The sequence below is a fragment of the Lissotriton vulgaris genome, chromosome 11, assembly GCF_964263255.1.
Source record: "Lissotriton vulgaris chromosome 11, aLisVul1.2, whole genome shotgun sequence".
Classification (NCBI taxonomy): domain Eukaryota; kingdom Metazoa; phylum Chordata; class Amphibia; order Caudata; family Salamandridae; genus Lissotriton; species Lissotriton vulgaris.
Window position 1 is genome coordinate 258258804 of NC_141699.1, and position 14720 is coordinate 258273523.

A 14720-nucleotide genomic window follows, 5' to 3' on the forward strand; every position below is an offset into this window, starting at 1 on the left:
GAATGCGAAGCAGTGGAGACCACTGAGCATGTTTTATTTTTCTGGATGACATAGAAAAGACATTGATCTCTCTGGATTAAACCCCTCTTTAAACTCAAGGGCTATAGGGATCGTCATTTGGCTTTGATGGTATGTAAAACAAATACTAGTATACTAAATCGCACTTGTCTAAGTATAGGTTCTGAAGGTCCAAATTGCATATTTCCTATTATAGTCCCAATTCTGTTACTCCTTTTTCTAGTAATGTTACTTTTTGACCTCTGCTTGTACAATGTATACTGATGTTCTACTTCGTATTTCATCTCAATAAAGCATTCTAAACAAAAAAAAACTAATGCTAGTTGCCCTGTTGTGTTCTCAATTGTCGTTTTTTTCAGCAATATGGTCTGTCAGGTCAAAAGCTCTTGCTCAGAGTTGATGATTGCTGCTTTGTGATCGGCTCACAGATTTTATCATACCGATGTTCAGAATTTGAATCTTGCTTTTTAACTTTTTAGCCTTTTAATTGTGAAAACCCTCTTTTAATATCATCTTTGTAATTTGAATGTCCATATTGTTTTTATTTAAATGTATCATTGTTACCTTTTATGGCCATGTATGAGCTGAAATAAAGGAATATGATGATGATGATGACAAAAAATCGATATCCAGTCAGATACTTACTTTTATATTAAAAATAAGTAATTTATTTCTAACCACACAATTAAAATAGTAATACGACATTCATAAGCAATAACACAGTCCCTAGAGGTCAGGGCTCTACTATTTTCCTGGAATGTCCCCTTCCACCAGCTCTTCGTAACATGTTCAAAGTTATTACCTATTCACTGGTGGCCACATCCAGGAAATGGGCACTACTAGACCTTACTCAAGAGTCCCCTTTGACTCTTAGAAAGTAGTCAAAAGTGTCTGTGGTGCCACAGCCTCTACAGCAGCGAGTCCGTCTGTTCCCTATATGTCTGTATCAAGTTTTAGCCACTCCAGCACCAAGGAAGTGTTCAGTGTCTCAGCGGGTATTCCAAACACAGGCGTCCGCACTACTCCAGGCCTGCTCAGTCAAGTTGGGCTGCGCACGGGAGACAGCAGTACCCGGCAGCACAGGCTCTCCGAGAGCTTATGGGGCTGGCTCCAGCAATGATAAGAGGTAAGTTTAGCGCTCCCCTCTGGGGTATGGTGGGAAAGAGGAGTTGATCCTGGCGCTCTCAATCTGGTCCCAGTGAGGTCAATGCACTCACAGTATCCTATTCTGTACACGTGGTAGTTTGGGAGCATGTTCCTCAATGTTTGATCTCGAGCTACGGGTCGCACTTCAGTTCACAAGTAGCAGCCCAAACTCCAAAAATAAATTAGTTCTGCCTATCAAATGGGGTTGGCGTGGAACCTCACACAAGATGTTGGCACTTCCTGCATGGCAGTCCGCATCACGGCAGCCCCTCTTGGTTTATAGGGTCACCGCCAGGCCCGTCAACTGTTTTGGCACTTGTTAACAGTGCTCACTTCCACTGTTTCCCCTCCAGGCATACAAGGCTGCCGCAAAGTAAGGGTACGTGCTTCATGCTCCCTGCACATCACTTTGCCCACCGCTCCCTTCACAGCAGACACCAAACTGATTCTGAATTGGGCAATGATCCATTCAGTGGAACAGCCATCTCCTCACACCTCGCACCCGGAGTCCTATCTATAGGTCTCTCCCCTGGATCTCGCTCCCACTAATGCTCTCCTCGCCCTCACAGGGGCCACTGGTCTCGGCAAGCAGGCAGGGGCAGATGCTCCAGGCTCCAGAGCAGATGGTCTTGTTTTCCCTGGGTGATGTCCCCTCACCTAACAGAGAAACTAGCAGGCCTTTGCCACCAGTCCTGGTCACAGGCAGGAGTCTTGCAGTTTTCACTCCTCACACAGCCTTTATAGCTGCTTGACTAGTGACAATTTATGGGGTCTCAGCATCCCATTCTTATAGTCCATTTTCAGACTCCAAATGTGATTTAGGGTCGGGGTCTTTGAATTTTTATGTTGGTATTCTGCTTCTTTCTCTTCCTTTTGAAAGGCTGTCTGTCACAGTAGGAAAGCCTCCAAAACTGATAGTACCACAACTTCACAGAAATTCTAGGTACACTGTAAGGGTGCCCAATACTGATATGCTTGCATTAAAATGGATTCCTATGTTATCTTGTATCCATCCTCCTATCAATCAATCAATCAATCATCACATTTGTAAAGCACACTACTTACCCCTAAGGGTCTCAAGGCGCTGGGGGGTGGGGAATGCTGCTACTCCTCGAAAAGCCAGGTCTTGAGGCGTATTCTGAAGGTTAGCAGGTCTTGGGTCTGCCGTAGGTGGATGGGGAGGGTGTTCCAGGTCTTGGCGGCAAGGTGGGAGAACGATCTGCCACCGGAGGTCGCTCTTTGGATGCGGGGGACTGTGGCGAGGTCGGCGGAGCGGAGCTGGCTGGTGGGGGTGTAGAAGCTGAGTCGTCTGTTGAGGTACACTGGTCCGGTGTTGTGGAGTGCCTTGTGTGCGTGGGTGAGGAGCTTAAAGGTTATCCTCTTGTTGACGGGAGAGCCAGTGCAGGTCTCTCAGGTGGTGTGTGATGTGGCTGCGGTGAGGGATGTCGAGGATCAGGCTAGCATATGCGTTCTGGATGCGTTGAGCCTCCTGCATAGAGGGCGTTTCAGTAGTCCAACCTGCTGCTGATGAGGGCCTGGGTGACGGTTCTTCTCGTTTCGGTGGGGATCCATTTGTAGATCTTGCGGAGGGTGTTGTAGCAGGAGGAAGAAACGGCATTGACCTGCTTGGTCATGGAGAGGGTGGAGTCGAGGATGACCCCTAGGTTGCATGTGTGGTTGGTGGGTGTTGGAGCTGTTTCCAATGCGGTCGGCCACCAGGAGTCGTCCCAGGCCAAAGGGGTAGATCCGAGGATGAGGACCTCCATCTTGTCCGAGTTCAGCTTCAGTCGGCAGTTCCTCATCCATTCGGCAACGGCCTTCATTCCTTTGTGGAGGTTGGTTTTGGCGGTGTGGGGGTCCTTGGTGAGGGAGAGGATCAGCTGGGTGTCATCGGCGTAAAAGATGATGTTGAGGTCGTGCTGTCAGGCGTCATGGGCGAGCGGTGCCATGTAGATGTTAAACAGCGTTGGGCTGAGGGATGAGCGCTGGGGTACGCTGCAGATGATCTTGGTGGCTTCGGAGCGGGAGGGCGGAAGGCGGACGCTCTGTGTTCTACTGGAGAGGAAGGAGGTGGTCCAGTCCAGGGTCTTCTCTTAGATCCCGGCATCGTGGAGGCGTGTTCGTAGTGTGCGGTGGCAGACAGTGTCCAGGAGGATGAGGGCCGTGGTTTCTCTGTTGTCCAGTAGGGTCCTGATGTCATCTGTGGCAGCGATGAGGGCAGTTTCGGTGCTGTGGTTTATTTATTTATTGGGCTTTTAAAGCGCAACAGCTACCCAAAAAGGGTTTCCCGGTGCTAGGAGATGCTAAACATCTTGGGCAGAGCGAATAACTCAGGGGAAAGGCAGGGGCAGGTTACTGGTTAAAAAGCCAAGTCTTAATGGCTTTCCGGAAGTGGTTGTATCGGGCTGAGGGAGGGAGTTCCAGAGCTTGGGGCCCAGTAGGGAGAAGGATCTTCCCCCCATCCTCGCTCGGCGTTTTTTGGGCACGCAGAAAAGGCCTTGAGTTGAAGATCTCAGGCACCGAGCCGGCGTGTAGGTTTGCACAAGAGCTTGTAGGTATCTAGGGGCATTGCCCCATTTTATTCTGTGCATAAGGCTAAGTGTTTTGAATTTGACCCTGTTTTCGATTCGTAGCCAGTGAAGTGCCTTAAGGTGACCGGACATACGTTCCCTTCTGTGGCATTTGCAGAGCAGTCTTGCTGCGGCGTTCTGCACCAGTTGCAGGCGTCGCATGACTGCCTGTGATGACCCTGGGTAGAGGACGTTTCCGTAGTCTAAACGGGAAGTGATTAATGCGTTGACCACAGTCTTTTGTGTGTCGTCAGGTAACATCCAAATGATTTTCCTGAGCCACCTCAAAATTGTGAAACAGGTGGATGTAAGGTTGGAAACCTAGGGCTCCATAGTTAGGCCATTGTCAATGGTAATGGCCAAATTTCGTACTTGTTGCGACGGGATGGGTAGGGGGCCCATTTCGGATGGCCAGTGTCTTGGGTTCCAGAGATTTTGGTTTGGACCCAGTATTAAGACCTCCGTTTTGGTACCATTGAGTTTGAGCATATTGTCGCTCATCCAAGTAGCGATGTTCCTAAGTCCTGACTGCAGGAGGGAGGAGGAGTCATGGTCTCCATTGGAGAGTGAAAATACGATCTGTGAGTCGTCGGCGCAGGTAAACATGTTTAGACCTGCTGCTTCGGCGATCCGGGCGAGCAGGGTTACGTATAAGTTAAAAAGCAAGGGGCTCAGCACCGAGCCCTGAGGCACTCCATATGGGGATGTGTGGACATTTGAGGCCGAGGTACTGGAGGTGATTTGAAATATCCTGAGTGTCAGGAAAGATGCAATCCAATCCAATGCATTGCCCCTAATGCCCATGGTGGAGAGTGAGTTTAACAGAATGTTGTGGGAGATGGTATCGAACGCTGGGCTGAGTATCAGGGGTTGCTGCGGAACCCAGACTGGGATGGGTCCAGGATGCAGTTTTCCTTGAGGTAGCGGGTCAGTTGTTTGTTGACAGTCTTCTCGATGACCTTCGCCGGGAACGGGAGCAGGGAGATGGGCCGGAAGTTCTTGAGGTCCTTGGGGTCCTCCTTGGGTTTCTTGAGTTAGGCGTTGATCTCGGCATGCTTTCAGCTCTCCGGGAAGGTTGCTGTCTCAAAGGAAATCTTGATGGTTTTCCGGAGATGGGGTGCGATGGCGGTGCTGGCTTTGTTGAAAATATGGTGTGGGCATGGGTCTGACAGAGATGCGGAGTGAATGGTGTTCATGATCTTTATGGTGTCGTCGTCGTTGATGTTGGTCCAGGAGAGCAGGCAGTTGGTGCAGATGGTGGTCGTGGGGGTGGAGGTCTCAGTGGTTGTCGCAGCGGTCGTGGCGTTGAAGCTGTCGTGGATGTCTGCGATCTTGCGATGGAAGAAGGTGGCCAGCGAGTTGCACGGTCTTGCGAAGGTGGGATGTTGTTGGTGTTGGAGCTTGGGTTGGAGAGTACCTTCATGATGTTGAAGAGCTCTTTGCTGTGGTGTGCGTTGTTTTCTAGGCGGCCTTTGAAGGAGGCCCTTTTGGCGGATCTAATGAGGGTATGGTGTCTGCGGATGGCGTTCTTGTGGGCTGCGTAGCTGGCCGGTGTTCGTTTACGCAGCCAGGTCTTCTCTAGCTTTCGGCAGGTTTGCCTGGAGGCCCAGAGGTCATCCGTGAACCATCTGGCTTTCTTGCTGGTGTGACTGTTGGAGGGTTTCTTGAACGGGGGCGAGGGTGTTGGCGCAATCGTCGATCCACTGTCTGAGGTTACTTGCGGCGGTGTCGTGGTCAGTGGAGTTGGCGGGTGGGATCTGGGCGAGGGTGATGGTTAGCTGGTCTTCGGTGACTTTGCTCCAGCATCGGCGAGGCATCTGTTGGGTGCGGTAGTACGTGGTGGTTTTCCGGAAGGTGAAATTGATGCAGCGATGGTCGGTCCAGTGGAGTTCGGTGGTGTGGTTGAAGGAGACTTGGGTGCTTGCTGAGAAGATGGGGTCAAGCTTGTGGCAGGCAGAGTGGATGGGTGTTGTGACGAGCTGTTGTTGAGGTTGTCGATCAGGGTGGTGGAGTTGGTGTTGTTGTTGTTCTCGAGGTGGAAGTTCAGGTCCCCGAGGAGGATGTAGTCCGTGTAGGTGAGTGCGTGTGTGCTGAAGAAGTCGGCGATGGAGTCACTGAACTGTGGTCGGGGTCTGGGGGGTCTGTAGGCGAGGTTTCCTCGGAGGGTGGTGTAGGGGTCGGTGTAGGGGTCGGTGTGGAAGTGCAGGTGTTCGGCAGTGCTGAGGGTGTTGTCGGTGTTGGTCGAGACTCTGTGAGTGTTCCTGTGGATGATGGTGATTCCTCCTCCTACTCCATTGGTGCGGTCCCTGCGGGTGATCTTCTAGCCTTCCGGGATGGCTATGCCGAGGAGGAGTTCAGCCAAGTCTCCATCAGGAAGGCGACGTCTGGGGAGGTTGAGTCGAGTAGGTCCCAGAGTTCAACGGTGTGTTTGTGGGAAGAACGGGTGTTGAGAAGGATGCATCTAAGGTGGTTGGTTTCTTTCCTGGTGGGTGGCTTGGCGGGCGGATGCTGGTGAAGCTGCAGTTCCGGCAGGTGAAAGGACATTGGGTGCGCTTTGGGGTGGCCAGGAAGCAGGTGTGTGATCGTCCGGTGTTGAGTGCAAGGAGAGTGCTGGCATCGTAGTGGAGACAGGCGTTGTGGGGTTCGCGGGGGCCAGGGGTTCTGGTGCTAGGTGCAGTCCAGGAGCGAACGGGCGCAGACGGGCTTGCCTTAGGCGCGCAGATGTACGGATTACAGAACATTACTCTGATTACATTGTATTAGATTACAGAAAACAATTGTGATAATAGCTTCAAATATTATAAATCTAGTTGTTATCTGCTAGCACCACTGCACCTTGAAGAGACTGACAAGACTTGAAACATATTTAGAAAGACAATGCGCAGATGTGTTTCTCGAGTGAATACTTTGTTCAATGCATCCCACTGAATCACCCAACTTCTAGCTCCTTTCCATCATTGTCAAAATGTTCTGTGAAAGGCAAATGCAACTTCAGCAATTTCATCAGAGTAGAGCTTGTTGGGAAGTCATTTAGGGCTAAATGTGAAACATACTGTGTGCTGCTCAAAATACTGGTCCTAATTTACAATCAGTATTTTGTTGACTAGTGAATAATTTTCTGAACTGACTTATGCACAAATTGGTCAGTTGACAAAATTCAGATTCTGTGTGTGTCACAATCTGACCAACCTCATTATTATTCATAAGGTAGGTCGCAAATTGCAAATGGCTCTGATTGGAGGACATCACAGTGATGGTGGCCTGCTGGTGTCAGCAGAACTTCTCTTATGATTGCTTTTTATAAATTAACCTTTTTTTAATGCAGCCTGTTTTCCTTTTAAAGAAATGAATGAATGAGTATCGTCTTCTACCACGCAACTTAGCCCAAGGGCATCAAGGCGCCTAAAGATCGTAAAGCTTGTAGTTCTTCTAGAGCAAGACTACAGATAGGCCTCTGCAAAGAGCCACGTTTTCAATGCTTGAATTGTGTTTAAAAAGAAAAGTTTTTTTTTGTTTGTTTGAGAGTTGGCTGTGGTCTTTTGGACGATACTGCTATTTGCAAATTCACAAGGTTTGCAACTGTAAAGTGGATTTTAGGAATGTATTAAACTCATTTTGCCAGTCATAAAAGCCTTTTCGACTGCCGAAATGGTAGGAAAGGGGAAATAGGAAGGGGCATAAAATGGGGTAACCCCTTATAATTGTGCTTTAGTATGACATTTTTCAGTCTCCTATTACCCACCTTCAAATTCAACAAACAGCTTTTGCTGTAACTATATTTAAATGTGCACGGTTTGATCCTGGAACTGCAGTACTATATTCTAATTTTGGTTTTGTCATGTGACCACAAATCAAATCATGTGACTGTGGGAACATGGTGGTATTCCCTCTACCTCACTTTGTAAAACAGTTCTTATCAGCTTCCTCTTCTGTTCCTCTTCTTCCAGGTATGTGTTTATCATCCAGAAAGGGTACCAAGCACGGGAGACTGGGCCTGAGAGCTCCATCATAACCAAGGTGAAGGGCCTCTCCCATTCAGAAGTAGCTGGCATTGGAGAGAAGGTGTGGGACGTGGCGGAGTATGTGAAGCCCCCAGAGGTAAGATCACTAATGCTGTATTAATTTAAGGTCACTAGCTCTGTGTTGATTTAGGGGACAGCATGTGGACCTCAATGTCAGGAGGGCAGGAATTGCCAGTTTTGTACCCTAACCATAACCATAAGCAAAGACCTTTGCACTGAGGCCTTTAGCTCCACAGTGTTTGATGGGACAATATATTGCAAAGCGCAGGCTTGTGAGGCCTGGAATAATCGATTATATACCTGAATAGTGAGAAAAGTCTTTTGAGACGTGGGATCAAGGGGTGGAATACTTGAATATTGACTGAAACCCTCTGTGGGGAGGCCTGCGCCTCAGAATTGAATTAGATCAATATATCTGTAACCCTGGGCAGTGATGCCAGGGAATTGGGAATTATTTATAACAGTAACTGATATTCTCTACGGTGAGGCTTGAAGTGAATTCAGGAGAACATTGGTAATGCAAACCACGCTGAGGTTTTAGCTCGTCATTCTTTTCAGTAAGCAATGCGCAAAGTCTTCAGCTGTGAGACTTGGGGCTCATCGATGCATTGGGTGGGCATCATGTATCTGCTTCAAAAGGACTCACTTTTCCATCTTCTTGAAGTCACTAATCTAAAAAGGAACGCAAGATGGAGAGGGAGTGGAGAACAACTGATAGCCAGAATTAACATTTTATTCTGGTTCTCAATTTCATTCTTTGTCTTTATGGCTAGCTGCCTGTTTCACTTTTTGTTCTGTAGTCTCTAGATCATTTTCACTCTGTCTCCTGGATCCATGCATGTTTCAATCTTAGACCGTGTGGTTCTTTCTGGTTCATTTTATACCTTTGTTTTTTTTATAATTTGTTTTTTTGTTCTTCCGATTCTCTGTCTATTGCACTCTTTGTTCTTTTATCAATCTGCCTGCTTCACACTTTGTTCCTGTGGTTGTCTGTCTTTTATTATGTTTTTTCTTCTGCCTCTTTCTCTCTGCCATACTATTTGCTCCTCTTGAGGCGTGTTTAACTATTTGCTGTTTGGTATCTCTGTCTATTTCACACTGTGTTCTTAGCTTGCTGGCTGTTTCACTATTTGTTCTTCTAGTTGGCTTTCAGTTTCACTATTTGTCTTTCTAGCTGGCTGTTGATTTCACTCTTTTCTCTGCTCCCGATCTCTCTGTTTCACATTTTTCTTGAAGTCATTCTTCTTCATGCTTTCTGGCCCTGTACTCCCCTTTCTAACTTTTTGTTGTGGCTTCAGTCAAACACTTCCTTGTTTTCTCTCTTTCGGACTCTTTGTCTTTTTGGAAACCTCTTTCTTACTTCTAGCTTCTTTTGTGGGTGAATCATGCTCTTGGTTCTTTTGCATTTGTCAAGTCTTGCTTTTGGTCCATGCCCTTAAGTGTCCCTCTCATTTGTCGTATTTCTTGCAATGGCTCTTCTTTGCTACTTGTCCATCTGGTCCAGAGTGTATCCAGACCTTCCCTATCTCTGTATCATCTGCCACCTCTTCCCTACGGTGTCTCTTGACATCTCTGTCTGTTCCTTGCAGGGTGGCAGCATCTTCACCATCATCACGAGGACGGAGAGCACGGCCCTGCAGACCCTGGGGAGGTGCCCTGAGGTAGGAGGGAGCAGGGATGGAAACACTGGGTGGGACAGGATTGGCCTAAGGAATGGGCGACTGGGAGGCAAGATTGGTGGCTGAGTGATACCTGAATCTTACTCAAAGGCTTTAAGGATAGAATCCATTATGTTTCTGGACATTTTAAAGTTAACATACATATTCCACATTCATTTATTATTTCAGGAGGATGTAGTGGAATGATCTGAATGTTGAAATTAAGGTCACCAGAAGCACTACTTTATCAGGGTTTGCTTACATGCCCCACAGAGCAGCTTTCTAACAAACCTTCTACCAATTTGAATTAAATAAATGTGTAAAAACCTAGTGTAGCTTTTTCACATTCAAATAAGTGCCTCTTGGAAAAAATGCCAGTGGAAAATCCCTTTCCCGGAGAAATAATTCTTGTTTTAAATACAATATTATGATAAAATGCAATCACTGTTCCTGTTAATGGTCCACCAGTAAGTCTATGCCGGATAATACAGCGGCTTCGGACCCGATGCTGTTGTATACTAGTGCAGCATCCACAGGCCAAAGTACTTCCCTTATAACTGAATATTGCTCAAATAATCCGCAGTGTTAACAATTATAGTAGGGTGCTTCCACAGTATCCCCGGGTGCTTATAATAATTAGAAGTGTGCAAAGTTCTGAAGATTTTCTTCCCTAAGCTTTATGAAGTTTACGACCTTTAAATTTCAAGAACAAAATCTGCAAAGGTAGGTTTTCTAATAACACAAGCAAAAACTCACTTTTACTGGTGCAAAGTCTTTGCAGTTCAAGTTTGGGCTGAGTGTCTTTATTACTGGCTTTTAGGGGTGGCCTGAGAGAGCCTGCACTGGTTGCAAGAGCCTTTGTTTGCAATGCTGTGAGAATGTCTGCTCTGATCTTTGAAATTAATTCTCCCAAGTAACTACAGTGGTTGGGAATAGATGTTAGAACCGAAAACCATGTCCTCACCAACTCACTTATACACCCTATCCTTCTCACCCTTCTACCAACCCTCTTCCCAACCCCTTCCTACTTGGACTTCTTTTCTTCTCTAATCCTATATTCTACTTTGTGTTACTCATCTTTTTTTACGTCTATCCACCTTTATATTTGTGTCTCTCTACTGCTTACTCTGTGCTTCCACTACACCTCTGCCCCCTGAATTACTTTATTTCCCTTTCATCTCTCTTTCTATACCTCTGCTCTCATTCTTTGTGCCTTTCTATTTTCCTTCTTCTCCCCTTCACTCTACATGGTTGTTTGTCTCCACACTGCACCCCACGTCTGTTCTTTCCCTGCTGTCTGTCCCATTATCTCACATACCGCATTTCCTCCCGGCCTGTCTTTCTACTTCCCACATAATACCTCCCTCTTCTTTTCAATATTCCTCTTTGTTCCCCATTCTTATGCTCTTATTCTAAGTCCATCTTTAATACAACCCTCATTTACTGCTTTCTTCTTGACCACTTTCCCTCAACTCTCGCCCTCTCCCATCTCCCCATGGCTCCCCCTGTCCCACGCCCTTGCCCTCTGTCTCTTTCAGAGCAGCAGAGTGGAGAATGCCAACTGCAGCTCGGATGCTGACTGCAAGCGAGGGGAGATGTACATGCTGGGGAACGGTAAGTGATGATACTTCATTTGGATGGGAGGACTCTGTGAGGATTTGTCTGTAACTGGTCCCTTGCTTAAACGTGAACCTGTGCGAGAAGCCTGCAGAAGGCCAGAGCCAATACCAGGCGCCCTGCCCTGGATGATGTAAGCGAGGATGGTAGATCAAGCCATCAACTGGGCATCAAGAAAAACAAAGGGGTATATGTACAAGAACTGCTGCTAACTAGCATTAGCGTTAGTTAGCGGCAGTTTTCTTAACAGGGCCTATCACCAAAACTATCACCCTATTAGCGATGTATTTACAATACGCCGCTACATGGCGATAGTAACAGCTAGCGGCGGTGAAAACTGCCGTTAACACTAGCGTCAAGGCGAAACAAATCTTGATGTTAGCAAGAGAAAAGTGAAGAAAGGCCCATTAGCTGCAAAAAACTCAAGTTAGTCAGCCCAACGTGACTTTTTTGCCTCTAAAGGTAAAATAGCCTATAAGTCCACCTCCAATGAAAAATAGGAAATAAAACCAATAGAATGCAGAATGGCGCAGCCAGGGCCAAGTGCAGCACAAATCAACAACTCCCTCAAGCTCCCCCAACAGCCAGGAGGACCAGTCAGAGTCCATGGGGAAGAGGAAATGCAGATTCAGGGCTACAGTTAGGAAACGAACTGCATCGCAGGGAAAAACCAGTGATGCATCACCTTTCATAGCGTCCTTCTTGTAACACCATGGCAGCCAAAACCTTGAAAGGGGGTACACTCTCCGGGGCCCGGAGGCCTCACTGTGCCTGTGTCTGTGATCCAGAGTGGGAGGCAGAGGTGCTGTCGAGTTGCTGGGCCGTGGAGGTAGACATTGAGGTGTCGGCGATTGCCCTTACCTGGTGGTGAAGTCTGGCAGGTCGCATGGAGACACATTGCTAACCTGTGTGAGAAGACCGCCTGGCGCATCATGGAGCTGTGAACAGTAGAGGCGCTCCCGCGCACCAACGTAGGGAGGTCTGCATCCCATACCAGGTGCCACCACTACACAGGGGAGCACAGAGGAGATTACCAATGGTGAGCAGCGCCTCTCTGCATCACAGGCCGGAGGATGTTGCGCTGGCCGGATGCTGTGGAGGGTGAGGCCCCTGAGCTGCACCAAACGTGTGTGGCGGGAGCGCTGCAACTTCACACCTAAGGGGGCCCTGTTGCGTCACCTTCATCAAGAGGTTCCCCGAGACTTGGCAGTGACTGCTGTACCCGGGCTTGTAAAATCCCACCTGGCTGAGGCTCTTGCTGGCTGAGTCACAGATTAGGAGAGAGTGCAGCGCATTGAGCCCTGGGGGCAAGTCGGGCGCAGGCCCAGCACCTGTGGGTGACGCACACCGCACCCTGAGCAATCCTTGCACTGAAGCTGACCTACATCATGAGGGCACCGCACAGGACTGGTGGGGCACTCCACTAACTGGCTCAAGTCGCTGCAATCGGCCTTTGGAGGCAGTGGGTGCCAGGGGTATGGGCCAGTTCTGGCCAAGGCCCTTGGGTATGCAGCTTGAGCTACTGTTACTCACTGGGGAACAGAGAATCTGGTTGCCATTGATAGATCGGAAGAGGCAACCAGGTGGTCTTGCCTTTCCTTGCCCCTGTTAGTTTGCTTTTGGGTGTATCGGGAGTAATACTTAGTGGACTTCCTCTTCCCACAGTGCTGCGCCATCTGGTTGTGCTGCTGCTGTCCCCCTCTGCTGCTGCTGGTTCCTCTGACCCAGAGGTCAGGTGTTCGAGCCCCTCCTCCACCCGCAGCCTCCGACCTGCGCCTCATCTCTGGTGGTCCAGTGGTATAGCGTCACTGCTCTGCAGCTTGACTGCCTTCCTGTCCCTCTTTTGTGCTGTTCCTGTTCATCTTTCTGCACTTCACCGTTGCTTTTCTACTTTTATCTTTCTTTATCTTTCTTTATCGTTGCTTTGTTCGGCTTTGTTTTCCTGTGTTTATTTGCAGTTCCTCTTTCTCTATCCTCTCCCTTGTTGCCCTGCGATCCCTGCGTCCCCACCGCTCTAGTGTCCCTTCCTGTTTTTCCTGTACCACGCCCAGCACCAGGGACCCTGCCTCGCACACACTCCAGAAGTGGCGAACTAAAAAATGTACGTTTACACCAGAAAAGTGCAGTTAGCGGCAACTTGTAAATACGGCGATAAAAAAGCCACCATAATGTCAAAAAACGTTTGCTACAGCGGCGTTAAGTTCTTGAACATATGCCCCAAAATGTTTTGATGTTTTGTGGTGAGAAATAAGCCCCATTTACTAACCGTAACTGCGTCTGATGGTAACCGGTGTTGGGGGAGGAGCCAGTGCGGGTATCTTTGGAAACAGAAATAAATATAGAATGAGTGTGTTAAGTTTGCGTAAATCAACATTAATAAAGAGCCTTGCTGTAAGACATCATTTGCCGTGGTATTTCTTTTTTTCTATATCACAAGAAAGGTCTAGGAATTTTAAATCCCGTTACACACCGCCCCAACCCATCTGCACACAGCCGAACTGTTTGTGTTGTACAGCAACTGCATTTATACAGCTCTTACTACCCCCGATGAGTCATTAAAGTACTTTACGCTGAACAGCATGCTGCTCAGGAACCCAAGGCTGGCGGTTAATAAAGTAGTTATTGATAACTGCAGGTTAAAATAATTTGAAAGATAAACGGACACTTGATTTACCATGTTAATTGGAGCAGAGAGCATTAGTAGTGCTGCTAGCTTCATAAAACTAGTCACTGTTTTGGCTTACATTTTTAAGTGCAAAGTTTTGGTATGCCCTCATCTACCCACTATGTCACTTTGTTGGATTTCATTTTGCTTTGAAGTACATTTCTCTTCAGTTCGAACATGAACAGCCTGTCATCGGATGTGCTGTGGTCTACAGGGAAACGGCTGTTTTCTAGTCAGGCAGTCCCTCTAAAAGGCCTGTAAGGCTGGGGGTAAACAGTCAAAATATCGATTTTTTAATTTCGACTTACACTTATATCGAGTTGCTAATATCGATGGGACAGAATATCTTTATTTTTTAATTAATTTATTTTGCAATTCAATATTAATTGGCAAAGAATTATTTTAATTGATTAATTGATTAATTAATTGATAATTTATGTATTTTTTTAAGTAAATTATATGTTTTACTACTGGAGCGGGTTGTGGGTTTATAGGGGAATAGGGTGGGAAGTAATTTATTTGTAATGAATTAATTATTTTTTAATGATTAATTTATTTTGCTATTAAATATTAATTGGCAATGAATTATTTTAATTGATTAATAGAATAATTATTTGATAATTTATGTATATTTTTAACTAAATTATATGTTTTACTACTGGAGCGGGTTGTGGGTTTATAGGGGAATAGGGTGGGAAGTAATTTATTTATAAATAATTATTATTTTTTAATGATTAATTTATTTTGCTATTAAATATTAATTGGCAATGAATTATTTTAATTGATTAATTGATTAATTAATTGATAATTTATGTATATTTTTAAGTAAATTATATGTTTTACTACTGGAGCGGGTTGTGGGTTTATAGGGGAATAGGGTGGGAAGTAATTTATTTGTAATTAAATAATTATTTTTTAATTAATTTATTTTGCAATTCAATATTAATTGGCAAAGAATTATTTTAATTGATTAATTGATTAATTAATTGATAATTTATGTATTTTTTTAAGTAAATTATATGTT

The 14720-nt window shown here is 46.5% G+C and overlaps 1 protein-coding gene across 1 annotated transcript in view; it reads left to right on the forward strand.

Moving 5' to 3' along the window:
• Positions 1-14720, forward strand: part of P2RX2 (purinergic receptor P2X 2) — a 223623-nt gene that overhangs the window by 85662 nt on the left and 123241 nt on the right. The window contains exons 2-4 of the mRNA XM_086943186.1: positions 7682-7832; positions 9346-9417; positions 10953-11028. Of these exons, the coding sequence (XP_086799312.1) occupies positions 7682-7832; positions 9346-9417; positions 10953-11028 (299 nt within the window). The remainder of the gene's footprint in view (positions 1-7681; positions 7833-9345; positions 9418-10952; positions 11029-14720) is intronic.